The 27,394-nt window shown below is 55.7% G+C and overlaps 2 protein-coding genes across 3 annotated transcripts in view; one reads left to right on the forward strand and one right to left on the reverse strand.

Annotated features, from left to right (window-relative positions):
• The window catches only part of ADAMTS15 (ADAM metallopeptidase with thrombospondin type 1 motif 15), a 117,465-nt gene that overhangs the window by 34,573 nt on the left and 55,498 nt on the right, over positions 1-27,394 (reverse strand). The gene's annotated exons all lie outside the window — the stretch shown is intronic.
• ADAMTS8 (ADAM metallopeptidase with thrombospondin type 1 motif 8) lies at positions 561-26,714 on the forward strand. Its single transcript, XM_082476199.1, is given in 11 exon segments — positions 561-7,512; positions 7,515-7,595; positions 7,597-8,445; positions 15,882-16,121; positions 16,921-17,056; positions 17,591-17,758; positions 18,521-18,822; positions 20,804-20,987; positions 23,331-23,503; positions 23,628-23,803; positions 25,530-26,714. Coding segments are annotated over 11 exon segments (3,024 nt in total). The 5' UTR covers positions 561-7,368; the 3' UTR covers positions 26,101-26,714.

Consider the following 27,394-nt stretch of genomic DNA (forward strand, 5'->3'; position numbering starts at 1 on the left):
CCGTCCCAGAGGGCGCTCAACAGGTCTGAAACCAAAGGTATCACTCCCACGCACATTCCCAAAGCATCCTGCACGTACACATACACCTCGTGCCGTTTTCCGCAACTGGGGCAACGGCACCTCTGTCCACCTCATCACGCCGTGCGTCAGCCCCACCTCCTCCCTCCCCTCGGCCCCCCGCAGCATCACCAGACGAACTCAAAGACTCCAGGGCGTTCCTGTGCGTCTCCGCCGCCCCTTCCTTCCCTCAGGCGCACACCGCCGCTGGAAAGCGTGTCATAACAGGCCCCCGTTACTCCAATCTCTCCCTTAATGCAATGCTCGTTCTACACAATTGCTGGAGTCATCCTTCTAAAAGATGGATGCAGTCATGTCACTTCCTTGCTTCCAAGTCTTTAATGAGTTTGCATCGCCCTCTGGAAGAAAACTCAAGTGCGCAGGTAACAAATACACCCCTCGCACCTGCCCCAGCGACTGCTTCACTGCCCGCCACCCCCGCTGCTCCAGACCTGCAAGACGCACTGAACTCCGTTCCTTCCCAAGTGCAAAAGCTCCTTTAATGTCATTGTGTGTGTGTGTGTGTGTGTGTGCACGCGTGCGTGCACTGGGGGGTATAGGTATGAGCGGGTGCGTGGGGCGTGCACACACACACACACACACACGACAAGACGTGGGAAAAAAGCCTTCGATATTTCGAAGCTTCGATGCTAATTAAAAAGCTTTTCCATGCAAGGGCACCAGGCCCTCCATCTGTATCCTCTTCCCCTTCCTCCCCAGACATGTGGCTGTGCAAATGCCACTCTCCTCCTAAGTCCTCAGGCCTCTCCTGTTTCCCCATCACCTTTTGAGGCATTCGGAAGATACCTCCACATTCTTAGATAGTATCACTCAGGGTGAAACACTCCTCTGTAAGTCACTAAATATGGCTAAAGTCTAAACACTTTGAATTCTTCCTTAATGGAAGGTTCTTTTACTGGAGAAAAAGCAAACATACCAAGGAAGAGTTCTGAGTGAAGGTAACATGCTGGTTGACGAAGGATGCTGAAATACACCAGCACGCCTCGCTGTACCCACGGACTGGGGCTCCGCCGCCAGGCCCGTCTCCAGGCAGCACTGGGACTTGGGTCGTGTCAGACGAACCCTCTGAGCTCAGGTCCCGCTCTGCAGGAGAAGGTGGCGTTAGATGGGACACAGAGAGAACGCCGGGCTGAGAACGCACATTCAGGCCCTGAATCTCCTGTCTGACGACCAGCTGTGTGACTCGGGAAGGAGGACGGTCTTGCAGGTCTCAACCTCCCCATCTGTAAAACGGGAGGATGGAGAAATGACCTCTGTCAGCCTCATCTAATGTCTGCCGTCCTCTTTAAATTCTCAAATCCAGTGAGCTTGATGCAGACAGAGAGGACTGCAAGGAAGAATGTTCTGAAAAAAAGAAATGAGTCCTGGAACCTCAGGAAGTGGGATGGGTGGGCAGTTTGCACTAGGCCCAGGTGTCTAAGAGAAAAATATCTGGATTTTTTAATCCAGAATCAAGAGAATGCTCATTTCCTCCACTGCCCAAGAACACCTGGAAAATAGAATGCATGGGGCCCTCACGTTCTCATAACATCATCCCCCGCCCAGTTCAGAAATCCTCTTTTAATTTGAAAAAGAATAGACACATGTGTAAGTATAATTAAATCACTTTGCTGTACACCTGAAACTAACACAACGTTGTTCATCAACTATACTCCAATATAGAATAAAAAGTTTTTAAAAATCCTCTTTTAACACCCTTTCGAGTGCCCCCATCTATCACTTAGGAGCCCTGGTGTGTGTCCCTGGCCCCCAGATTTCTCGCTCAGGCTACAGCCATGGTGTCTGAAATTCCACCATTAGTTGTTTATTTTTTTTGGTTCCCCTTCCTCCGGTCTCTTAAAATTCAAACACTCCTAGGGGTACTTGCTATCAAACCAAAGGGTACATGACTTGGATTCCTTTCTGTCAATGAGAGCAGGTCAGGGAAGCACCCTGGACAACTCTGAAGAAGAGAGAAGCTGAGGGTGAGGAGAACGAGGCCAAGATAAACTCCAGAGACTTCACGACCTTTAGTCCACCAGGCCAGGGCCGGTAGATAACGATGAAGACAGCGATGACGATGTGATGGAAAACAGTGACCATTTACATACGCCTACCGTGGGCCAAGCACTCTTCTTAGCACTTCCCATCCTAACTCACTGGGAACATATTTATAAAAAGTGGATCGTTTTTATATCAAGTCCCTTGATGACCTTGAGTAAGCACTTCATCTGCCCTGAGAAGTCACCCTCCATCCTGAAATCCCAGCTCCTTTCCTTCATCCCTCTTTTCTTCCCTCTGTTACAAGGAGAAATGCGTGCAGCGTTGCACGTTAGTACAATAAAATATATTTAAATGTATGTGTGTGCCTGTGTGTGTATAATCAGAAGTGGTTAATTAGACCCATTGTTTAGAGAGACTTCAGACCCTCTTGCATCGGCTATTAAAGGTAAATGTGACAAGACTCCCATCTGGTGGTTAGAATCAATAATGAAGATGTAGAGGAAATAGATTGTTTTCATTCATGATTAAAGGACGCATGAAAGCCAAACCATCCTCACAATTAAGGTGGTCCCGGGCCCTGGAGACACCGCGGCTTGGTCAGCTCTCCAAGACTGCCAGGTAATTTGAGTTGAGACACACTGGTCTGATGAAGACCGGAAATCGGGGTGAAGGAAAGATGGTGGGAAGGGGAAGCACTGGTTATAACAAGCAGGACAACCACCCAACACCTCCTTCAACCTTCTCCGGGGACTGGGTGTGAGAAACAGAATGAACACTTAGATTTATGTGCACAATTGTGAAGGACTGCCGCCTCAGACTTGCATGATGTGATAGAAATGTCTAACTTTGGAAAAAGTTGCTCTGCAGCGGATAAATGTCACATTGAACAGTGCCACCTGCTGGCCATTTGGTGGTAAAGCAATCATGACCCAAACCTCTTGTCATTCATCTTTGTGGCCGTCGTTACCGCATGTTAAGACTCAAAATGCGCAAGTGACTGGCCGGTTACGGTAGTGACCACAGATTGTCATCACGGATGCAGCCCACATGGATCTGGGGCGACCTTATATTTGGGGTGCCCCACAATGAGCCCAATACTTGGCAGTTAGTCGTTGAATATACAAAGTAGGAACAAAAAAAGTCTGTTTGCTTCTGCTCGTTATATTAAAATCAATCAACGTCTGGTCAGCAAGCAAGTCGACGTCAATATCGGACTAAAGTTTGTGCTAGATCTGGTTCTCCGTGATGTAAATAACAGGATTGGGAGCGTGCCCATTGAGACTGTCTGTAAACACCAGAACAGTCAGATGAAGGTAGGAAAAATAATCAGAGTAGCTAGCGCTGCACAGGAGTTAGGACATTGAACTTAAAGTGGCCTCAAGAATATGAATTACAGATTTTCCATATACCGGGTGAAGTTCCAAAGGTTCCAAAAGATAGAATACTTAGGACTAAGAAAGAATTAAGCAAATAAAAACACAGAGGAATGCTTGTGTACGTACAAGTGGCGCTCACAAAACCCTGCATACCAAAGGGAATACAAAGGCACATCAGCACAGAAGTGATGTCAAAAACCAAACCCGAACTGCTGGGGGTCTGAGCTCACTAGTGAGACAGAGAAGGACCAGGAAATCCTCCCTCTGTTATAGGCAATGTGTGGGTCACAGCAATTAACCAAAGTTATAGAAAATGAACATGAATTGACGCAAAAAAAGGCATTATTTTGTTTAGAAAAAAAGAACTCTGTTTATATTTAAATGCCATCACAGGCTTTTGAGAAAAGCTGTTTGTTCCCTTCTTTGAAATCAAAATCCTAGAGGCCCTTCCAGCTCTGTAATACCATGATTTAATCTTTGGTTCTAAACAAAGAAACGCTAATTCAGTGTAGGACATCATCACTAGAAAAATATTATATTTAATTAGTAGTTTATGAATGCGACCTTAGTTAAGACCGCTGTTTCCACCACTTATTAACTGAGTGAACCTAAGCAAGTTATCTAACCTCTCTAAACCTATTTCTTTATCTGTAAGATGCCTTTTTCAGAGGCTTGTCTTGATGGTAAAGTGAAATCATGTTTGTGAGCTGTTCAGCACAGTGCCTAGCCCACAGCAAGCAGTCAAAAGATGGACGCTATTATTACCGAGGATTTAATGGAAATTAAATTTAAATGAGTCTTTAGAACATTGCCTGGCTCAGAGTAAGCACTCACTTTTAACAGAAAGGTATGAATTGCAAATGAAATTTGAAAGTAATACATTTTTTTTATCTTCCTGCAGTGGGTACCATAGCATTTTAGGAAAATTTTTACCACTAATTATGTGTCTTTGGGTAAGTCACTTAACCTCTGAATTTGTTTCTTCTCTGCAAGATTTGAGTGCAAATGGATCACATGGCCACTAATGAATGGATCTTCCAATTGGAAGGAGATTCTAGAGATAGCAGAGCTTAGGATACGTTATAAATTTATAATATATACTCTATAAATCTCTAGTGATAAGCTAAGAGATAACCAGTTACTAATAGTATGAGTTAATTAAAAACTTAAAATTCATAATAAACCTGTAGTATAAGGTACCATAAACATAAACATCCTTTAATTATTTAAAGACTAATTAAATAATAAATAATTGCTAGATACAGAATTAAAGACAGACAGAGATATTTTGATTTTCATTTTTTATATAATTTCCCCTTCATATTCAGAGCAAGAAATTATGTTACAATTCTTATTCCACATGAATCACAGACACTGAGTCTAAATAATCTCACATTCCAAATTTGAGGACGCCAAATTAATGTCGCTCTACTCTAATTCAGAGGTCAACAAACTGTTTCTGTAAAGGGCCAGATAGTACATATATTTTAGAGGCGCTTAACCCTGCCCTTATAGTACAAGAACAGCCAATGTGTAGATGAATGACTGCAGCTGCTTTCCAAAAAAACGTTATTTATGGACACTGAAGTGTGAATTTCATACCATTTTCAAGCATCGTGAAATCTTACTGTTCTTTTTCATTTTTTTCAATCATTTCAAAAATGGGGGTGGGAAGCATCCTTAGTTTGTGGACTATACAAAAGCAGGCAGCACGCAGGATTTAGCCCACGGGCCATGGTTTGCCAGCCCCTGGTGTAATTATGCATTTTGGGAAAAAATGTGGTAACATAGGAAATCCGCAACTGGCAGATACCCCCCTGGGATTTTCACGGGCCCGTTGTTGCATTTTGTTTTGTTGTACTGTTTCTACCTGCCATTCTCCTGAGGGCTTTCACCACAAGCCAGGGACCCCCTCTCAGTCCCAGCGGCAAGGGCACTAGGTGGAAGCATAGCTAAGGTAAGCCTGACACCTTGAGGATGCAGCGCAAGTGGCAGGCACCACCCTGGAGTTACCAGCAAGGCACGTACAGCTCCGGGGAAGGGTGGATCCAGAAGGGCGGAGGGAGGCCAGCCACGCACGCTCAGCCCAAAGTCCACCACCCGACCTCTCTCCAAAGGAACTTCCAAAGAGCTGTCTTTGGAGGCATTTCATTCTATTTAAAAACAACAACTCCCAGAGCCCTCCCAGCTGAAACCAGGAGGCCCAAGGATGTCCAAGACTTTCCCTGGTCTGGTTAAATCTCCCAACTGTTGCCTCCCCAACGAAGGAGAAAGAAAAAAAACATAAGGACCCAATTACTATTGATAATCAGGAGTTCTACTGGGGGGCTGGGGTTGGGGGGATGGTGAACAGGGGACTTTAGGCTCTAGGAAGCAAAGACCGATGATCACAGTGTTACAAAAGGCCTGCAGCAAATGGGATTACTCATTGCCTGCCCGGGTCAGACTCCCCCAGGGCTGTGATACCATTGTCCTGGGATGAAGTGTTTTGCTCATTTTTGGAAAAGGATTGAAGAGGCCATTCTTTCCATCCCCCTGCCTCCAGAAGTGTTCCCCCGGAACTCCAGTTATTCCTGTCTTGTAAATTATCCAGGAAAGAAGACTCGGGAGCATGATACGATAAAAAGCTCATCCTTCCTTTCATCTAACTCAAAGCCTTCTGTGTTTCTGAGAAAGCAGAGGGAGGGGACACTTGGAGGGAATTTGCCAGGACGTGCCCTGGGATTCTGTAGTCGCTAAGGAACTTTTGTGTCTGTGAGGGGCTCCTGTTTTCAGGGGTAAGAAGCCCTGAGAGTCTCACACTCATGCTGATCCTGCATAGACGGTGAGGGAGCGGGATGGGCTAAAATGAAGAAGGGGTGGCCCCAACTGTCTGTCGGCACCGCAACCCAGGCGGAGAACTGGGCAGCTGGGGTAGGTGAGCCGGCAAAGGTCCTGACCCCCAGGAGTCTCCCACACTGACAACTCAGAGCCCATCCTCAGAGGACAGGACCCTTGGCCCAGCCCAGACCTGTGCCATTAGGACTGGGGTGCCAGCCAGTGTTGTGTTTTGTGGTCTTGAGAGAGGACCGTACCATTCCCCTCTCCAGGTTCCGGCCCCTCTCATCCCAGGGAGGTGACGTTGTGGGACAGAATGAATCAACTCTCATACACACTGGTACCCACAGCCATGGGCAGTGCGATGGGGGGTGGGAGTGCCACCTTTCTTGAGGTCCCCAGGCAGCTGAGTGCTGTTCCAGTTGAGTTTTCAGGGCCAGACACGAAGCCCCTGGAGCTCAGGTGCCCTCCTCGCCAAGTGCTTACCTGCCCCGGGGTGATTCCACCCTGCTGCCACCTCCCCTGGTGTAATTTACCCCCGTGCTGGGTTCTGCCCCCAGCCCCCGACCAGGCAGTCACAAAGTCCTTGGTTGCCTTAACCAAGGTGGTATTGCTTGCCCCGATCCGCAGCTTGGGGTGAAAACGTGTCTTTTAGCAGACAGAGTGACTTTAATATGACCTTTCTCGCCTCCCTCTTTTGCTTTACAATGAAAAGCTCTGGAACCTTCTCTGGAGATCTCTCTTCTGCACAGTCAGATCCCCGGAGTGACACTGTCGCTGGGACCGGTGTGAGGGTCTCCTGGGGTATGTGTCCCGGGCACTTGGCCTCAGAGGAGGGAGCGACTGGGGTCTCCCCAAGGACGCTGGTTGAGGGGCCCGTCCAGCACTGGAGGAGTTAATGTGGGACCGCGTAAGCGAAGGGGAAAAAGTTGGAGTTGACACTTAAAGGGGGGCGGGGGGGGGGGGCGGGGGAGCGAGCCCCGCTGACTCCTGATTGGTTTTACATTTCATCCAATTTTTTTTTCTCTCCTCTCTCGCTCCCTCTTTTCAGTTTCTCTCTCTGATCCCAGGGGAGGGGAAACGGGAATAGTGAGAGATCAAAAATAAACCTCTTATGTCAAAGCCGGGAAGGAAGTATAAATACGAAGGGCTCGGCAGCCCACTCTGTGCTTCCCGGGGTGGGGAGAAGGCAGGGGCGGAGGACGCGCACGCGGCCGGGGCGCCAGTTGCTCGCGCTCGGCTGGGCGGGAGGGCGCGGGAGCAGCGGCCGCGCCAGCCGGAGGGGCCGCCCGGGGACCGCCGCCGCTAGGCGCCCACCGGCCACCCGGCCGGCCCGCCGCCCGAGCTCCCGCCCGCGGGGCCAGCGGCCGGGCCGCCAGCACCTGCCCGCGCCGGGCCCGCTTCCTGCATCGCCCGCGCCGCAGCCGCAGCCCCCATGCCCCGCGCCGCCCCCCGGTGGCCGCCGCTCCTGCTGCTGCTGCCGCTGCTGCCGCTGCTGCCGCCGCCGCCGCCGCCGCTCGCCCGCGGCGCCCCGGCCGGGCCTGCAGGCGGGGGGCCGGCCTCGGCGCTGGTGGTGCCCACGCGGTTGCCGGGCGGCGCGGGCGAGCTCGCGCTCCACCTGTCCGCCTTCGGCCGCGACTTCGAGCTGCGCCTGGCGCCCGACGCCAGCTTCCTGGCGCCCGAGTTCAAGATCGAACGCCTCGGGGGCTCCGGCGGGGCGGCCGGGCGCGAGCAGCAGCTGCGCGGCTGCTTCTTCTCGGGCACGGTGAACGGGGAGCCCGAGTCGCTGGCCGCCGTCAGCCTGTGCCGCGGGCTGAGCGGCTCCTTCCTGCTGGACGGCGAGGAGTTCACCATCCAGCCTCAGGGCGCGGGGGGCTCCTTGCACCGGCCGCACCGCCTGCAGCGCTGGGGGCCCGGGCGCGCCGCCGCCGCCGAAGCCCAGCCCTTGCCCGGAGCGCCCGAGGGGGAGGCGGAGAAGGGAGAGGGTCAGAGGCAGGAGGAGGCGGAGGAGGAGGAGGAGGAGGAGGAGGACGAGCAGGGCAAAGAAGAGGAGGCAGAAGGCGCCAGCGAGCCGCCGCCGACCCTGGGGGCCACGAGCAGGACCAAGCGGTTTGTGTCTGAGGCTCGCTTCGTGGAAACGCTGCTGGTGGCCGACGCGTCCATGGCTGCTTTCTACGGAGCCGACCTGCAGGTAGGACTCGCTCTACCCGGAGACCCCGGTCACCTCCCAGAGTCTCCAGATTCTTCCCTTTCCGTCCCTCTGAGGAAACCCTTCGCGTTCCTCACCCCAGACAAGGTTCTTTCCTTTCTGAGAAAGACCAGTAACTCCTTCCCTGACCCCTGACACCTGGGCTACCTCCTGCTCCTCCCACGCGTCCCTGCCAACTTAGAGCGCAGGCCCTGGGCGTCCGCCTCCCTGCTCAGCCCCGTCCCTCACATCCTGAACTGAAAGTGGGTTTTAAAGCACCCCCGCCCCAGACACCTGCCCCTCCCAACAGACACGATAAGTGAACATGTGGGAGAACATCCACCCCACCCCCATCTCTCCGCCCTCTACTGTCTCCAGACCTGGGAGGCTCCCAGGGAAAGGCAGCTGGGATGGAAAGATTCCCTTTGCCTACAGAACTGAGGCTGCCATAAGTAAAAGACATTGTTTGCAGGGAGTTGAACCTGGAAAGGGGCTGCCCAACTTCTGTGTGCCCAGCTGGTTCTGATCAGGGGCACGGACACCTTGCCAACCTGGCGCTCAGCCCTGGCAGAACTTGGCAGTGCCAGCATCAGCACAACAAGGGAGGGGAACAGAATTTCTGCCTGGGGGCTCAGCCCGGGAAACTGAAGCTTCAGTGGAAAAGGGAAGGAGAAGGGGGTGGGGATCTGAACTCCTCTGGTGAATGTTCCTGGTGGAGCCAGAACTAGCCTTGGTCCGCCCGAGCTGCTCTCTGCCCAGACACAGCTCTCTACTGAGCTGGGGCAGGAAAGCTGATTCCAGGGGACAGCTCCTGTCGCCAGGCCATTTCCAACTAGATTCCAAGATGGTGCAGCATCAGCAGGAGGTGTGTGTGTCACCCTACACCCCAGCACCTCGTGAAGTGGAAGGGTTCCAGGAGAGGCTGCGCTTTTCTCCTCCCTGGGGCAGCACAGAACCAGAGACGTGCGCGGTGGAGAAGAACTGACCTGCCCAGCGGTCATAGTTTCCTGAAAAAGGCACCTTGGCCGCTGCTGCAGCTCAGTTGCTGCCTTTTCGGTGATGGCACTCTTGGCTGGGACCCTATTCTCGGCTCGGCCTGTGCCCAGCTGTTGCGGGCACCGAGTGCTTCGGCATCCCCTATGCAGAATAGCCTAGACGAGGCGCAGCCGGCCCTCCAGCTTCTCGCCCCATCCTTCTCACTCTGTGGTCACTGGGAAATGCATTCTAGATGGAAGGATGGGAAGAGCTGGCTGCTGCCGGGGCCGTTAAAGCCCTGCGGGCTCCGTGGGCGCTGTCCCGGTATTCGGTCCTCCCAGAGCACGGGAAGGCGGCTTGGAGCCGTCAGCGCGGTCTGCCCCCGGGACTGTGGGTCTGCACTGACTGAGTATCTGCTTCCCTGCCTTCCATGAGAGCAGGGGGAGGCACCAGCCGCCTTCCCTGACTCCTTTCCACAAGCAAGTCCTCCAGAGGGCGGCAGGGCGGTGGGCTTCTCCCGTCTCAGGTGAGGATGGCTATTCCGGCTACCAGGGGCTCCATCAGAAAGCACATTCACCGCAAACCCAGAGCTGAGGGGCTCGGCCCCTCCCATGCACGACTCCTTTCTGACAGCTGCCTGAGAACGAGGAGGTGGGAAAGCCAACAAGAACCGGAGCAGCAGCAGAAAAAGAAACTTGCCTTCGGTCTTCAGAGCCAGAATGTCCTCCCTGACGTTTTCCTACCATCTCACTCTCAGCTCAACGCCCAGACACTTCAGATGCTGTCTGTTTGCCTCCAGCACACACTCGGCAGCTCCGGATGTCAGAGCCATCTGAAAGCAGACGTGCTTGCTGCCGCCAGGGCTCCCAAGCCACTGAAGCCAGGGGCTGGGCTGGGTTCTGCCCAGGTCTGCTGCACCAGACGAGTTGACTTTCTCTTCGCAGAGCCACCCAGGAGTACTTCCAGCCTCGTATGACCCCTGGCTGGGTGACCCAGAGCACGCCTGTCCCATCTGTTCCCCCTGCACACACACAGGTTTCTGGACTATTCACAGACTGGCACCTCTGCAGCTGCCAGCTCCCTTGGGTCAGGAAAGCGTGTCACAATAGGCATCAGGCACCTTGAAGACTGAGGTCCTCTCCCTGGGCGGGCGGGGGGGCTCCCTCTCTCCTTGGGGCCAGCCCTGCCACCTCCCCCTTGGTCTCATCACGTCACTGCCTGCATCCTGCTGTCACCGCGCTGGGGTGGGGCAGGGGCTGAGACACAGCTGTTTCTATGACTGGCCCCTGGCCCCTCTGCTCTGACCGCTCACCGGCTATGGAGGTGCCACAGAACAGACTTGAACTTCTCAGCTCCATTCCCTGGGCTTCCTGGCTCAGCCAAGACAGGAGTGGATGTCAAGGGCCGGTTCCCCGAGACCTTGCCTTCCCAGACCCACCTCCCGAAATAGAGCCTAGTTCTTTACAAGTAACTCTCCGAGGGGCCTCCTGGAGACTTCATTCATACAGATGGAAAAAGCTTCGGGGTGTCCCGGCAACGGGGGTGTGTGAGGAGGATGAAGAGGGCCTTCCCCCTCACCTGTGAAGCGAGGCGCCTGCACTAGGTAATCGATTCTAGCCTGAACATCGATGAGGCTGCTTCATGGTGAGTCTTCTGGAAAGTTCAGCGCCACGTGGAGAAGCCACCCACTGAGCATGTTCAATCTGCATAGTGGTTTCCACGCACCGCCTGGTGGAAATACCTGTGAAGGGGCGGAGGAAGAAAGGCCAGCTCTCGCAGCGCCCGAGGGCGGTGCTGGTTCACTGAGCCATGCCGCCTCCTGAGCACCAGGAGGGTCTGAGGCCCTGGCCCCCCGACATCATCCACGCTGTGGGAGTGCGTCACCGAACCCAGCAGCCCAAAGACGTCCAGCCACAGTGGGAGGCCAGGTCCTGAGAAGGAGCCGCCTTCGAGGCCGAGGGAAAGAATCAGCCGCGCACAAGGCTGGTCCCACTGCTAACGACAGGGGAGTCCTCCAGACTCTGTACACTTGAGTTCAGTCAATCCCTCGACAGGAGGGGCCCTGTCTCCCACCTTCCTCTCTGGCTTCACAGTTAAGGAGCTCAGACAAAGGGGCCGTTCTGAAAGGAGGGACCACCTCGGAAGAGACGGTTAACTCTGTCTGCATCCGGCCGCAGCTGATTGTTCCCTGGATGAAACCGGAGCAGGAGAGGGGCGAGTGGGGACTGTGCTGCGCCCCATGGTTGGTCTGGGAAGCTGTCCTGCCAGGGCAGCAGCTGCAGGCTGAGCTTCTGAACTCACTGCTGAGCAGGGAGGGTCCCCAGAGAAGACCAGAGGAGTCCCAAGATTCAGGCTACTAGCAGGTGGTTTCAGGGAAGGGCCAAGTCACAGCCATTTCGTCTCCCCTTGCCCTTGCCCCCTGGGGAAACGCCTCCCCCGCCAGCCCTAATACCCGAAGTGGCCAAGTACCCCGGCTCGCCCAGCACAGCCTCCATCTGGGCCTGTTCATTCTGGCATAATTATTAATAGTCTCATCTTTCACTCTCAAAAGTGTCCTGTTTTGGATAATAACAGAAACAGACACGTGCCCAAGTCTCCACAGGCCACGTTATATGCATGTGAAGTATGTTCCCCCACTGGCAAAAGACCAAGTCTTCTCCATCCCTTTGGTCTGCTGCCATCAGAATGATGGATTATATGAAGTATTTCCCAAAGAGAAGGCCCTAGTATTCAACCGTCTTTGATTCACCACTTCCCCCTCCCCACCGGGGGGAGGGGGAGTTGGGCAGAGACAATGTCAGGGGCACCCTGGCTGGCTTGCTTGCATGCTTTGTTCGGGCTGTGCTGCAGTTTTCCTTGCAGCAGCAAAGAGGGTGGCAGTCAGTGCCATGATGAAGAGCATAGACTTTGACAGGAAATAGACATGAGTGGCCTTGAGCGAGTTACCCATTTCTCTGTACCTCGATTTCCTCACCGGCCTGACAGGCACAGTTATACCAATGTCCTGGCAGTGTCTGGAGGAGATGGTAAAATACGGAAGGCACCTGACCCAGAGCCTGGCACATAGTAGGTGCTCGGCGAAGCGTGGCTGGCGCTAGAGTTGCCTTGGCTGATGCATTTGTTAGAGTAGGAGGGCAGGGCGGTCCCACGCCGTCAGAGCCAGCCAGCGCTGTGCCAGCTGTGCTGTCCCACGCAGCACAGGACCTGCCTTTCAGCCTGCTCTGCCTGGACTGTATCCACTGGACTCCTTGTGGTGCTGGTAACTGCGTGCTTTGGCGAGGTGGCCTTGCCCCTCGCTGCTTGGAGGACGAGGAGGGATGAAGGACATCTGTGCAGGACCCTGTCTTTTCTCCATCTCTTCTTTCCTCTCCCTTTGCTTCTCCCTCCTCCCCAGCAGTCTCAGGCCCCAGAGAGATGCCAGAAGGGAGAGTGATGGCCCCGTTGCTGAGGCCGCAGGGTTTCCATGTTACCACCCCTCCTCTCCCTGCCTCTCCCAGGCGTGCTGCGAGGAGAGCGCTGGGCCCACAGCGTCAGGGATGACGTTATGAGCAAAGGAGCTGCTGGAAGTGCGTTTGGCCCGGGCCCAGCCTTCCCCAGACTCCCGCCATAGCTGGCCTTGGCTGCACGGGAGGGAGCTCCGGGGGAGGAATCTCCTTGTTTGTGTCTCAGAGAATCAGAGGGCTATGTCCCAGCCTAGCTGGCGGAGTGTCTTTTCGCTCCACCAGGTCCTGGGGGCACCAGTGGAGAAGGAGGCTCCCTGAAAAGTGCCCACCTTTCCCTAGGGAGACCCAAGGGCAGGAGATCCCCAGGCCATATTCCAGAGTCGGGTTGTGTGACCACCCCGGCCGGGCTGGCCCTGGGCTCTGACCTACCCGACCTGATTGTGGGGAGGTTGTCTGCAGCCCGCAGCCCGCGCCCAAGTGGTGCACAGGGAGGTATAAATAGACAGGGCGCGGTAGAGCAAGCGAGCTAACCTTCTCCTTGACTGGCTCCTGGGCCCACTCTCTGTGGGACTGGAAGTCAGGCCTGCCCTTTCGGACCAGGAGATGCACTGAGAAGCGGGGGCTCACAGACCCACGGCCGCCCACCCACCCAGGCCCAGTGGCCCTTCCCCCAGGGCGCTGTCAGATGCACAGGCACCCGGGCCACCGTTCCTCAGAGGAGCCGATGCAAGGGTGGCAGGGCATCCCGCCCCCAAAAGTTCAGTGAGGCAAGACAGAGGCGGAGGTGAGCCGGACCGGGACTGGGGACTTGAGCAGAAACTCTGGACCACACTGTCCTGGCAGCCCTCTTGCCATGGGAATTATCTTCTGAGAAGGCAGCCAGAAGGACCTTCAAACGTCCTCCTGTCTAACCCACCTCCTGGAAGGAAAACGACTCTCAGGCCAGCTCAGCCCCCCAGTTGCTACTCGGTGTCTGGAGAAGATGATGTAAGCTGCCTGAACTCAAGCACGGAGACTCCAAGGACCTCGGTGTCGGGACGCGCCCCCCCATGCCGGCCTTTGTGCAGCAGTTTGTACGTGTGCACCTCTGGTTGTCATCGGGGACGTGCCCATCGCATGGTCTCTGCTCGTCTGGCCAGGCAGCTTGGGAACCAGACCCTTCTGAGACCTTAGGTCTTCAGTTCCTTATCCTGAGCCTTCGGGGACTGCTTCGGAGCATCTGGCGTCTCTCATCTTCACACCTTCTTTGTAAGACATCAGCTCCCCAGTTTTGAGATTGTGAAGGTGGGACTGAAAGGAAGGCCTCCTGTGAGGAGAGTTTCAGGTTGTCTTGGAAGAAGTTCCCGGAGTTGGCCCCTGGTCCTTCCTGGGGTAGGAGACCCCGGACGCAGCAGAGGCCTGGAGGAAGTAGCCCCAGCAAGCTGCCACTCCTCAGCCCTCGCCCCCAGTTGCATAATGATGTGATTGCTTGTTTCCCTCAGGAATCCGACTCCAGGGGCTGGTGCCAAGTTTCAGCTTTGCTGATAAGATGTTTACATCAGCCTAAACATAGCTGGAGTGCTTGACACACTAAGTAACCTGCCAATCCCTGTTTGTAGGGCTTACAAAATATCTGGCTGGTTGCCTGCGAGGTGAACAGACAGATCCCATTCACAGACAATGGGATTCGTCTAGAACTCCCACACATGGCCTCAGCCCATGGAATGTCCGTCTCTAGCCTTTCACCCTCCTTTCCTTCCTTCTTCTCCCACCTTCCAGAACACCGGAGGGAAGAAAGAGAGGCTACAGGAGGTGGTGCCCTAGGGAGCAGGGAGCAGGGCTGGCCACACTCCTGGCTGAAGGCCTGAAGGCCTGTATGCCTCTGCCCCATTCGTCTCCTGTTCTGCGAAGGCATCCAAGAGGACTCCCTTCTGGAGGTCCTGGAGGCAGAAGAGTGAGCCCCATCTGGCCTCGCCCAAAGCCTTGGGAGCAGTTGGCAGCCCAGGGTTGGGGCAGAGGCCAAGCACCGATGTCACCGCCTTCAGCTGGCCTTGGTGGGACTGGAAGCGATGGGAGCCTGAACGCCTGGGTCTCACCGACCCACCCAATTCTCTCCCACCCCAGGCAGAGGGGAATGAACCCTCTGGGCTGTCCAGGCAGAAGCCAGGAGGCCAAGCCCTGGGAAACTTACTGAGAAGAGTGTAGACCTCAGAGAGAGACACGCTTGGGCTGGCACTCCGGCTTTAAGAGCTGCGCGGCTGTAGACTAGTTATTTAACTTGCGAGAACTTCCACTTCCTCGTTCGTGAAATGGGGATGACAATCCCTACTCCCCAGAGTTATTGTGAGCATTTAATGAGGTGACACGTGCACCGTCTGTGACTGGTGCAGAGCAGCTACTGTTAGGAGTGATCATCAGAGCAAAGTTTTCCCGTCCTGAAGAGTAGGGGTTACCCCAGCAGACATCAGGAAAATTCTCGACGGATTTTAACCTTGAGCGCTCAGATAATTGCTTCTGGGCTGAGGGCGGAGAGGGGATGGGTGGCTGGCAGGGAGACGGTTGGTGTCAAGGTTAAGGTAGAATCACCAGTGCCGTCCACGAGAACTTTCTGTGATGATGGGAATGTTCTGTCTGCTCAGTCTGCTGCAGTAGCCACGAGCCATACACGGCTATTGGCGCTCTTGAAACGTGGCCGGTGTGGCAGAGGAGCTAGGATTTTAATTTTATTGAATTTTAATGGATTTCGATGTCCATGGCCACATGTGGCTGGTCAGGATGTTAAACGCTTAAGCTTTGGAGCCAGGCGTTCTGGGTTCACATGCTGGTTGACACACTAGGTCTGGGACCTTGGGCCACCTACTGAGCCGTGACTTTCTTATATGTACAATGAAGGGAAGTAATGCCAGGGCCTCGGGGGTTTTGTGAGCCTTCACCGAGATGCTATACACCAATGCCCAGCACACAGGGTGCATAACTCGATGTGACGGCAGGGGCGGGCGGTGGCCAGATCTACCCCTCCCTCTCCACCCCTCCTTCCTGCAGAACCACGTCCTGACGCTGATGTCTGTGGCGGCCCACATCTACAAGCACCCCAGCATCAGGAACTCCATCAACCTGATGGTGGTGAAGGTGCTGATCGTGGAGGATGAGAGATGGGGCCCCGAGGTGTCCGACAACGGCGGGCTGACGCTGCGCAACTTCTGCAGCTGGCAACAGCGCTTCAACCAGCCCAGCGACCGGCACCCTGAGCACTTCGACACGGCCATCCTGCTCACCAGACAGGTCCGCGGGCCTCTGGGGACCGGGGGCGGGGGGGAGGGTGCGCCGAGGGGCGCCTCGGCCGCCCAGACACGGGGACCGGCTCCCTGCTGGCCCCAGCTGGACACCAGGAGCCTCGTGTGCGGACCAGCAGGAGGAGGAGGTCACAAGGACATGTATGAGGCATGTGCGGGGGAAGGAGGGGAATTCGTGAGGGCTCTTCTCCAGAAGTTTGTGACCAGCTGTCTGCTGAGGTCATAACAAGAGGAAACGGGCTCAAACTGCCCAGAGAGCAATGTGGAGCTGGAACTAAGACAGGAGGTCCAGCTGCAATGGGGGTTAAAGCCGGTGGAGGTAACCAGGGTCCCCTCAAGACTTCCCCAATGGCAGTAGGCCTGCTCATCTCCCTGGTGTGGTTTAAACAGATGGCTTCCTGAAGGCCAGCAAGTGTGATCACGTGCGGAGACCCTGCTCACCCCCCAGGCCGCACGCACAACCCCAAGGCGAGTGCTGCGTTTTTAGCCCCACTTTACAGCTGGGGAAACCGAGGCACAGAGCGGCCACCCCGTGGCAGCGCCCAGTCAGGCCCCGGCCGCCTCGCTGTGGGGTCCACACCCTTAATCACCCGCCAGGCTATCCCACCTCCCGGCACAAGCTTTCCGAGTCCCCGGCAGCCCGAGGACACGCCGACACAGAAGGAGAAACGGCCTTTGGGGAGAAATAGGGATTTGGCTTAAAACGTGTCCTGTGTCTCCGGAGGCGCAGGAATGGGGAGGGTTTCCATCCTGTGTCCGTCCTCACGTCCCTCTCTCTCCGCGAACAGAACTTCTGCGGGAAGGAGGGCTTGTGTGACACCCTGGGCGTGGCGGACATTGGCACCATCTGTGACCCCAGCAAGAGCTGCTCCGTGATCGAGGACGAGGGCCTGCAGGCGGCCTACACTCTGGCCCACGAGCTCGGTAAGGCTCGCCACACCGGAGGCCTGGGCTGCTGCACTGGGCGGGAGGACCCGCCCTCCCGAGTCCAGCCAGGGCGGCGCCCCCAGGACCCGGCCGCCTCTTGGGGCCACCCCTCCTCGTTCCGGCAGGGTGACTCTGCCCTTGTGCTGTCTCCATCCCCACCCTGAGCACGGGGCCATCCTCAGAGGTCACCAGGGAAATGCCAGTGCTCAGGTAGAGCCGTGGGGCCGCATCCCGGCTAAGCAGTCAGGATTCTGGAAGGTCAACTAGCGAATGACTGAGACGGGTGTGAATCAGCACAGGCCCCGGCAGAAAATAAAGGGACCCCGGTGTTCCTGGTGCTCTGAGAAAGCTTCCTGGGAGAGGAGAGCCAGGCAGAGTGGGCCGGGAACAGTCTTTGAGGAATAAGCGGAGCGGCGGGGTGGTCCCTCGAGGTGCTGGCGCTGCTTAGGCCTTCAGAGGCCCTCTGCCCCCTGGGCAGACGGCTGAGGGCAGTGGAGACGCTGGGCGGACCGCGGGTCTCGTCCTCCCCAGGGCACGTCCTCAGCATGCCCCACGACGACTCCAAGCCCTGTGCTCGGCTCTTCGGGCCCCTGGGCAAGCACCACATGATGGCGCCCCTCTTCGTCCACCTGAACAAGACGCTGCCCTGGTCCCCCTGCAGCGCCATGTACCTCACGGAGCTCCTGGACGGCGGGCACGGTAGGTCCCCCAGGCTTCTCCCTGGCCGGCGGCCGGCACCTGCAGCGCAGGCATCTCGGCCTGGGAGAGACTCAGGAGCTGTGTCCCCGCCACCCCGCCGGGCTCAGTGTTCCGACCTCTCCACAAAGCATGCCCTTCCTTGGCCCAGCTTCCAGCAGCCCCTTTAGATTATCCCACAGAGCAGGTGGAAGTAGTCTGAGAAGGTCTGTCTGGAGGAGGTGGGTTCGAACAGAGCTCGAAGGAATGGAAGAATTTTTGTCGTGCAGAGGGGAGAAGGGAGCTTCTGGCTGGAGCGATAGATCACAGGGTAGCGTGCAAATGGCAGAGAGGCAGGAAGTGCCCCATGAGGGCACGGAGTGGGGCGAGGTGCCTGGTGAAGACAGCCTGACTTGTTGAGTAAAGCAGTGAAAACACAACTGGTTCTTGATTCTTGATACAAAGATAATAGATTGTCCAACATCAATACTTTGGCTTTATTTCTCCTGGCCTGGTTTTTAAGAGTCCATTTACATCCCCAATTATACTGTGACATAGATTTAGTGTTACGATTAGCTGGCCTTCCCTAGGTAAACGCTGAATGCATATAAGATGTTCTGGATACCAAAAGAAATGCAACCCTTAAAAAAAAATTGCTACTGATAGTCAAAACTTGGAGGAGCTTCTGTGGATGACTGAGTGTTGACAGTTTGTAGGTGGAGGTCAAGGAGGCCTCGAGTGTGATGGGGGGGACCCCTTCTTCCTATTCCTCTGCTTCCTCCACAGGAGACTGTCTCCTGGACGCCCCTACCTCGGCCCTGCCTCTGCCCACAGGCCTCCCAGGCCGCAGGGCCCTCTACGAGCTGGACCAACAGTGCAAGCAGATCTTTGGGCTGGGCTTCCGCCACTGCCCCAACACCTCTGCTCAGGACATCTGTGCCCAGCTCTGGTGCCACATGGATGGCGCCGAGCCCCTTTGCCACACGAAGAACGGCAGCCTGCCCTGGGCGGACGGGACGCCTTGCGGGCCCGGGAGCCTCTGCTTGGATGGCAGCTGCCTGCCTCAGGAGGAAGTAGAGAAGCCCAAGGTGAGGGACGGCCACTGGGAGTGGGGGACAGGGAGGGGGAGGGCTGTTTCCAAGGAGGAAACCACACCTGAGAGCCATGAACTAAGAGACTTTGGGCCAGGGGCAACTGTGAGGAAAATCACTCACCTCTGGACAAAGCAAAGCGTATTTATCCAGAGTCGAGGGGAGCTGCTCAAGACCGTACTCAGAGCCGATGGCTGATGTCGCAGGGCTCCGGGCACTCAGGGGACTCTGCCTTTGGGGCGGCCGCGGAGCTGACTTGAAGGCCTGTGAGGCTTGGTGCTAGGTGTGGAACACTCCAGCGCAAGAGCAGTCGCGGGCCCTCAACAAACAGAAGCCGTTATGAATTCTATTATAAACAGGTAGCGTGACAGCAGAGGAGGGACATCCAATCAAGAACGAGGGGAAAGTATTCGTATCCTACCCGTGTCGGAGCTGAATGCATAGCTAGGGGTCAGGAGAGTGAGAGTAATTGTGGGAACTCCTTGCTCAAGGAGGAGGGAAGGAGGAATCAGAATCACCTCTGACCAGGCAGAGAAAACCTGGCAGAGTAAACGCGCAAGGAAAGGCAAGGCAATGCCAGTGAGAGTTTTTAAACGATTTGCTTCTTCGCCCTGCTCTTAATACACCCGAACTGTGAGGCTGATCACATTTCTCTGCGAGTCACTGAGCCATCTCTGAAACAGCATCCACCGGGTTCGCAGCCTGGGCCCGGCCCAGCTCGGAATCACCAGGGTGGCCTGTGCGCTCACCCTCCGGAGGGCTGTCCTCAGCGGTGCTTCCGTTGCACTGAGGCCCGCGGGCCCGCGTGGGCGGGTAAAGCACATGCTCCTTCTAAGCCTGAGCCAGGACGGGATCCGCGGATTCATTCTCAGCCCCCTCCCAGCCCACACCCCGACACTGAGCTTCTCCCAACCCTGTCCTGTGGCGTGTGCTTCACACGTTCCTGAGGGGAGAGGCAGGGAGGGAGCCCATCCAACCTTTCCCAGCACCCCAGCCAAGCCCAGTACAGGGAAAGGTGGCCAGAAAATGATCACCGGATGATGCTTATCACCTATGTTTAAGGGGAAAAGACAGATCATAAAATACTATATATACATATGTGTGTGTGTATATATATATATGTATATGTATATGACAGGATCATATCTGTGTAAAATAAAACCTGGCACCTTCATGATCCTATAGTCAGAGCAAAGGTACAAAAGGATATTGATGAAAATCATGTCAATCGTTTCATCTGGGTAGTGGTATTTTGTAAGCGTTACTTTCTTTTTTACACCTTTCTGTATTTTTCATTTTTTATATGAGCACGTATGACTTCTGCAACTTTTTTAAAATTATTTTCATTTTGAAAACTTAATGAACCCACCCAAGGCAATGCCTTGTCCTCAGGGTCAGTTGTAAAGTTGGAAGCAACTCTAGTTTATTTCCCAGCACCATCCTACCCCTGGACCTGGCGGCTGGTAGACTAGTGGCCGCACCTCCTAGAGATGAGTCCTTCAGACCAGAACCTACCCGCCTCGGCGCCGGGGCATCTGGGCCGCGTGCACCCCGGCCGTGGGAGGCGGTCGTGCTCGTCGCTGGATGTTTAGCAGCACCCTGTCCCCCACCCGCTCGAGGCCAGCAGCCTACGCCCTGCCCAGCTGTGACAACCACAGGGTCTCCGAACACTGCCACGCGTCCCGGCCGATGGAGAACCGCTGCGTTAGACCCAACCTTATTCCCATAAAAGTGTTTCACTCAGCAACTCCCGTTGAGCACCTTGCAAAGGGCAAGGCACTGTTGTAGACACCAGGCGGCCAGCCGCGAGCAAGGCCAGCACAGACTGTGATCGGGGAGCCGCAGCTGCACGGGCCACACAGCCCCTGCACAAATGAATCACGCAGTTTACAGAACTGCACGCACCAGGAAGGGCGCAACTAGGTGAGGAGGCCTCCTGCCCTCTGCTCCCCACTCAGCGCAGCCTTGTGTGTTGCAGGCCGTGGTGGATGGAGGCTGGTCCCCGTGGGGACCCTGGGGAGAATGTTCACGGACCTGCGGAGGAGGAGTACAGTTTTCACACCGCGAGTGCGAGGACCCCGAGCCTCGGAACGGAGGGAGATACTGCCTGGGTCGGAGAGCCAAGTACCAGTCGTGCCACACGGAGGAGTGCCCCCCTGATGGTAATCGCCACGCCGGCCAGAGCAGCTGCTGTGTTGCCTGCAGCAGATCCCCAGAGGAGTGCGGGGCTCTCCCGGGCGCAGAGCTTTCCTGGGTGCAGACATAAATGGTTTAGAGCAGCCCATGGCGACCCAGGACAGTCCGGGGAGAGCCTGGCAAAGGAGAGACACTGCCCTGGTCTTCCAAGATGTGGAGATGGAGGGTGTCACTCCCAACCAAACTTATTCATTAGAGCTGGGGGAGGGCTTTGCAGAGGGGCGAGCGTCTAGGATAACGTCTGAACCCTCGTCTGTATGCAGAATGGAGGCGTTTTCCAAAGCCAGGGTCAGAGCCAAACCTCCAATATCTTTCCAGCCAACATCCAGCTCAGGGCGGAGGGAAGATTTCTGCATCTGACCCTAGCGCGCATTCCCCCTGAGAAGAGTTGCCCATCTCCCCTTGGAGCGTGGTAGCTGCCTGGCGGCGCCTTCTTGGGAAGCAACCCCACCTCTGCCTCTCCTGGGGATGTCCTCCCCAGTGCCTGCTAGAAAGCCCACACATTAACTCAGGGGCAGCAGACGACGTGAGAGCAAATCATTGCAGGTCTTTTCCCCACCATCCCATCCAGCTCCCCTTGTGCAGCCCCAGGAAGTATTGGCAGGCTGCAAACGACAAGCAGAGAGACGCATCCAAGCGCAGAGGCGCACTGGCATTGGAATGGTGTCTAATGAGGGAATCTGGAGGCTTTGCAGTTTTGCAAGATGAGGAGGATCAGTAACGGCACGAAGCTCTGGAGCTGTGCGAGTCTGCCTGGCACACGCGTGAAGCGTTCCCGGGGGAATGAGAGAGAGAGAAGGGGGAGGGGAATGGATATAGGCATGCGGTAGACACGGACCGTAGGTGATACCATGATTTCAGGTGCACCGGGACCAGCCATCTCAGTCAGTGAGTGTTTTGGTGCCTCTTGTGTGGGTAGAACTGGAATAGGTGATATAATGACATAAGAAGCATGTTCTCTGTACTCAGGGAACGTGCAGATCTTGTTAGAGATCCAAACCCCTTTTACAGAGCAATTAAAGGTCAATCTGTGAGGCACAGACCCCAGACTGACAAGGAATCCAGAGCGAGGAGAGGCCTGGCCTGGTCGGCAGCTTCTTGGGGAGTCAGGGCTGAGCAGGGCCTGGAGGGCTGAGACAGAGATGAGGTGCAGGAGGACGTGTTGCGATGGGGGCTATGATCCCCCCAGGGCACGGCTGAGCAGAGTGGGCCAGCGTTTCCAGGCCAGCCAAGGGTGCGTAAAAGCTAAAATAGCCTCAGGAGGCTCTCTGTGCTGGCTGTCCCATCAGGTCACCTGGGAAGCTTTTCCAAACACAGAGGCCCAGACGCCTCAGGTGTCCTGACTCAGAATCTCAGGAGGAGTGCACGGCCACCCGGGATTTGAAGCTCCACAGACCATGCAGATGTGCAGCTGGCGTGGAGAACCTCAGTAGTAAGAGCGGGTTTAACTTCAGGATTGTGGAAGGGAAAAGCCCAGGTCTTACTTCAGACAGATTGTTCTGGAGGCAGCGTGCAGCAGGACGGGAGAGGAAGCAGGCTGTGTGTCGGAGGCTGGGCACCAAGTCTCGCAGGAAACCACAGGCCTTGGCTTGTGAGCAGTGGACCAAGATGCTGACAGTGGGAAGGAGACATTTAAAATCACAGATCGTCCTGAGTAGAGTACAGGACTTAATGACAGGTTGGGAATAGTGGATGTAGATGCGCAAATGTTCAGAAGATACCAGGGTTCCGGTCTCAGGCTGGAATGCGGTAGCATCACCAAATGAAAATCCAGCCAGTTCTTCATATGGAGAAACCATATGGAGTTGGGCCTCGCTGAGCTGGAGGTAATGGCAGCATCTACAAATGCAGCTCCCCCAGAGAGACCCAGAATTATAGCAAGTGGGGTGTAGAGGCAAGGTCAGAACTAGAGATGTAGATCTGGGAGCCTTTGGCCACATGTCCAAGGAGGTCAAGATAAATCACAATCAGCAGAGGCCCAAAAACATAACTCCACGTGTCATTCCGTGCTTCCCCTGTCCCCACCTAAATTTGTTCATCTGTAAAGCAGAATTAATATTCTCCCCAAACGGGAAGACTGTTTTCCCCAGAAAGCCCAGCTGAGGCTGGCTGCTCCTTTCCTTGCCCCGTGAGTCAGGGCTTAAGTCGGTGTCTAGGAAAGTCGGGCCCAGGTGACACTGGACCTGTGTCCTCGGGTTGGGTCAAGTCCGGGAGGAAGAAGGGTGCCCGGAATCTCGGCATTTCTCCCATGGGGTCCTGCCTGCTTCAGCTCAGCCTGTTAACTCCATGCCCTCTCGCCCTCATTTTAGGGAAGAGCTTCAGGGAGCAACAGTGTGAGAAGTACAATGCCTACAATTACACGGACGTGGAGGGGAACCTGCTGCAGTGGGTCCCCAAGTACGCAGGGGTGTCCCCCCGGGACCGCTGCAAGCTCTTCTGCCGAGCCCGGGGGCGGAGTGAGTTCAAAGTGTTCGAAGCCAAGGTGAGGATCCTTCTGGAACTCAGGTGCACAGGTGGGGAGGAGGGCCCCCTGGCCTGAGCCCAAGAGTGGGCGGCGTCAGTGCTCACTGGGCCCTCTGACCGCCCCCCCCGCTTCCCCGCTGCAGGTGATCGACGGCACCCCGTGCGGGCCCGAGACTCTGGCCATCTGTGTCCGTGGCCAGTGTGTCAAGGCTGGCTGTGACCACGTGGTGGACTCGCCTAGGAAGCTGGACAAATGCGGCGTGTGCGGCGGCAAAGGCAACTCGTGCAGGAAGGTGTCCGGTTCCCTCAACCCCTCCAGGTGGGTCTCCCCGGAAGTTCTGTCCCTAGCTGCGCGAGCGGACCGGGCTTTGGAGTCACAGGGGCCTAAGTTTGAGTTGTGGCTGCGACTCCATCCCCGCGGAGCACTGAGCTTCAGTTCCTTCATAAAACTCGGCGTCCTCTCGATCTCAGAGTCGCTGTGAGGAGGCACGAGATGGGCAGAGCACTTGGCCCAGGGTCCGGCCCGCAGAGATGACGGCTCTCAGGGCAGCCAGAGGCCACACGGATAGGGATGTATCTTCTCTGAGTCAACTGGCAGTAGAGCTACACTGAGTAACCGGGACTTTTGCCAGAAAGCAGCTCTTCCAGGCCTGCTGTGGGAAGGACATTTCACCCTAATCTGGCGGGCCCTGTCCTTTCTGCGGGTGGATCTTCAGAAACGGGGGGCCCACAGGGGGGTCTTGGCAGCCTCAGGGCTTCATGAATCTGAGAACTCCAGACGCTTTCTCCCACCTTAAAGCCACACGTTCATAAAGCTCCTATATCTGTTCAAGTGCTTTCACTTCTGTGGGCTCGACGGATTCCTCAAATAAGTCTATTGGGGCCAAGACCGTTACGCCCCTTTTACAGATGAGGAAGCATAGGCACAAAGAGACTACATGACTCTTCTAGGGTCACAGTGGTAGGTCATGGCGGCCAGAGGTGAGCCTAGGTTTACCCATTCCCGGGCGGGCTTTCCCTGTCCCGCACACACTTCCCGGGGAGGAAGGGCTAGCGCCTGCGGCCGCACTGCACCCCTAGCTGGCTCCCTCGCTCTCTCTCCCCTCATCAGCCTCAGAAAACAGAATCTGCCTAAGGCAGACAACTCAGGAGTCTTTTCAAATTTAAACTCAAAGGATATAGAAAGAAGAAGCACGGGGTGTGGGACAGTCAGACGTTGGGTCCCTTCGCAGAGCTCTCTCAGGCATCAGACATGGGGCCCGGGGTCCCTTCCCAGCCGCCCGGTGGGCGCGAGGCAAGGACAGCCAGGAGCAGAGTGGCTGTCGTCCTCAGTCCTCTCCGCCTCCCTCCCAGCCTGCGAAGCCAAATACTTCTACCCCAAAAGACAAGAGTAAGAATTAAGGTTTCTCCATCCCACATAAAGCCCCAGACCCACAATAAAGTTGGAACATTTTCCCCAAACAGCATCCCAGCACCCCGGGCAGCCCCGCTCGTGGTGCTGGGCACGCCCAGAAGAAGGCTCCTCGGAGCAGGCTGTGTTGCCTGCTTCCTGCCCTAGAGCCACGATAACCAAATACCAGGAACTGACGGACCCTAGGAGGTGGCGTGACGCGTCCACCTGGTCAGCTTCTGGAATCGGTGTGTGGATCAGATCTTTCCACGTGGGTGTGAGCTCTGGGATGAAAGTGGCCAAGCAAAGTTTACACCAGTGCAAGGAGCTGCGTGTGCCTGAGATCTCTTTTCAGCCAAGAGCCCAGGTTTGGCAGCAACGGCACAGCATTCACCCCCTCTAGGCTGCCTTCCCCTCTGTGCTATTGTCGAGATCGAAACTCCAAACATTTGAAATAGAGCTCCCAGGCCAAGCAAAAGTCCCGGTGTACCAAGTGTTTCTGTCGGCCTCAGCAGCTAATTTACTGGGCACTTTGGGGCGACTACTTCCTTATTCGCTAGCAAACTTTTGTTTGCCCACCCCCAGTCCCCGCATGCTGACTTCCTGAGTACCGGGCTGGGGAGCCACGGGTCCTAAAGGTGTCTTCCTGTCATAGTTATGGCTACAGTGACATCGTCACCATCCCAGCTGGCGCCACTAACATTGACGTGAAACAGCGGAGCCACCCAGGGGTCCAGAACGACGGCAATTACCTGGCCTTGAAGACCGCCGACGGGCAGTACCTGCTCAATGGAAACCTGGCCATCTCCGCCGTGGAACAGGACATCCTGGTGAAGGGCACCATCCTCAAGTACAGCGGTTCCATCACCTCCCTGGAGCGGCTGCAGAGCTTCTGGCCCCTGCCTGAGCCCCTGACCGTGCAACTCCTGACAGTCCCTGGGGAGGTCTTTCCCCCCAAAGTCAAATACACCTTCTTTGTCCCCAATGACGTGAACTTCAGCATACAGAGCAGCAAAGAGAGAGCGACGACCAACGTCATCCAGCCCCTGCTCAACGCGCAGTGGGTCCTGGGAGACTGGTCTGAGTGCTCCAGCAGCTGTGGGGCCGGCTGGCAGCGGCGGGCAGTGGAGTGCCGCGACCCCAGAGGCCAGGCCTCCACCACCTGCGACGAGGCTCTGAAGCCGGAGGATGGCAAGCCGTGCGGAAGCCAGCCGTGCGCCCTGTGACCCAGCGGGCGGGCCAGGCTTATGCTCGTGGACTCGGGGCGCGGGGTGCAGACCAGGGTCACGCTACGGTGACCCCACGTCTGGGGGTGGCGTGGCCTGCCTACCCAGGCCCCCCGCTGCTGCAGCTGGGCATGAATCCATGGGGGGAGGAGAGGAGAGGAGACAGACCACAGATGCTAAAGTCTACTATCTAGTGGGTTGGACCTTGCTTGGGTTCAAGTAGAGGGCATAAGTTAAAAGGTAAAGAGTGCTCTTACGGACCCAAAAGGAAGACTTGGTCAGCCTGTTTGCAAAGGACTAACAAAGTTAAACGAAAAACGTTTTTTCTACTTGGTTCCCTCGTTAAATAATCTACCTCAGAGGGGAAAAAATTAGTCAAAGAGAGATGTGGAGTAGGGGTGGATGGTGAGTGTCAAAGCAAGCACTGTAGCTGCACCCCAAACTGTCTTCAGAAATGACCAGGAGTGTCTTCAGTATTAAACCCATCGCCTGGAGGGCTGCGAGTCGCAGGATTGTGGAGAGCCCCGTGTTCTCAGGCTCCCACCTGCAGGGGTGGATCCATTTCAAGTATTTATACAAATGTGTCTCTGAACTAAAGTGTGATCTTGCGCCAATGGAGTGGTCTGATCTGGTTCGGTATTTCTTTGGAAAGGGCAGGGGACCCAGGGCCCAAGGACAGAGGCTAAAACTAGGTCGGCTCACCTTGAGCACAGCCAGGGAAGCGGGCACCTTGCCTGCACCTCTGAGGCCTCCCCCGAGTTCTCACGTCTGCTGAATCCAGGTCATTCGGGCAAGTCTTTATCTGCATAATCTAGACCAGCGGTTCTCAAACTTTAGTGGGCATTAGGGTCATCTAAAGGGCTGCTTGAAACACAGATGGCTGCGCCCCACCCCAGAGTTTCCGATTCAGCAGGTCAGGGGCCTGAAAATCCACATTTCTAACAAGTTGCCAGGTGACATGGAGGCTGCTAGTTTGGGGACCGCACTTTGAGAACCACTGCTCTAGTGGAAACTTCCAGCTCTGAGATAACAAAACGTTATTCTCGAGAAAGCCCGTGCCACTCCACTCTGCATATGTCCTCATCCTCACATTTACATACTGACCTGGCAGAGATACAAGATTCTCCTAGCATCTGAGGTATGCCGCACCTGTTTCTAAGTAACATCATCCCAATGACCTCAGCTCCTTCTCTCCACGCCAAATGTCATTCCCAGCTCACAACTCTTCTAACCCAGGCAAATTGCAACTGTCCCAATCAGCCCTTTTACATAGCCTGACCTTCCCCACTAGCCA

Source organism: Balaenoptera physalus (genome assembly GCF_965194825.1).
Source record: "Balaenoptera physalus genome assembly, chromosome: 10".
Classification (NCBI taxonomy): domain Eukaryota; kingdom Metazoa; phylum Chordata; class Mammalia; order Artiodactyla; family Balaenopteridae; genus Balaenoptera; species Balaenoptera physalus.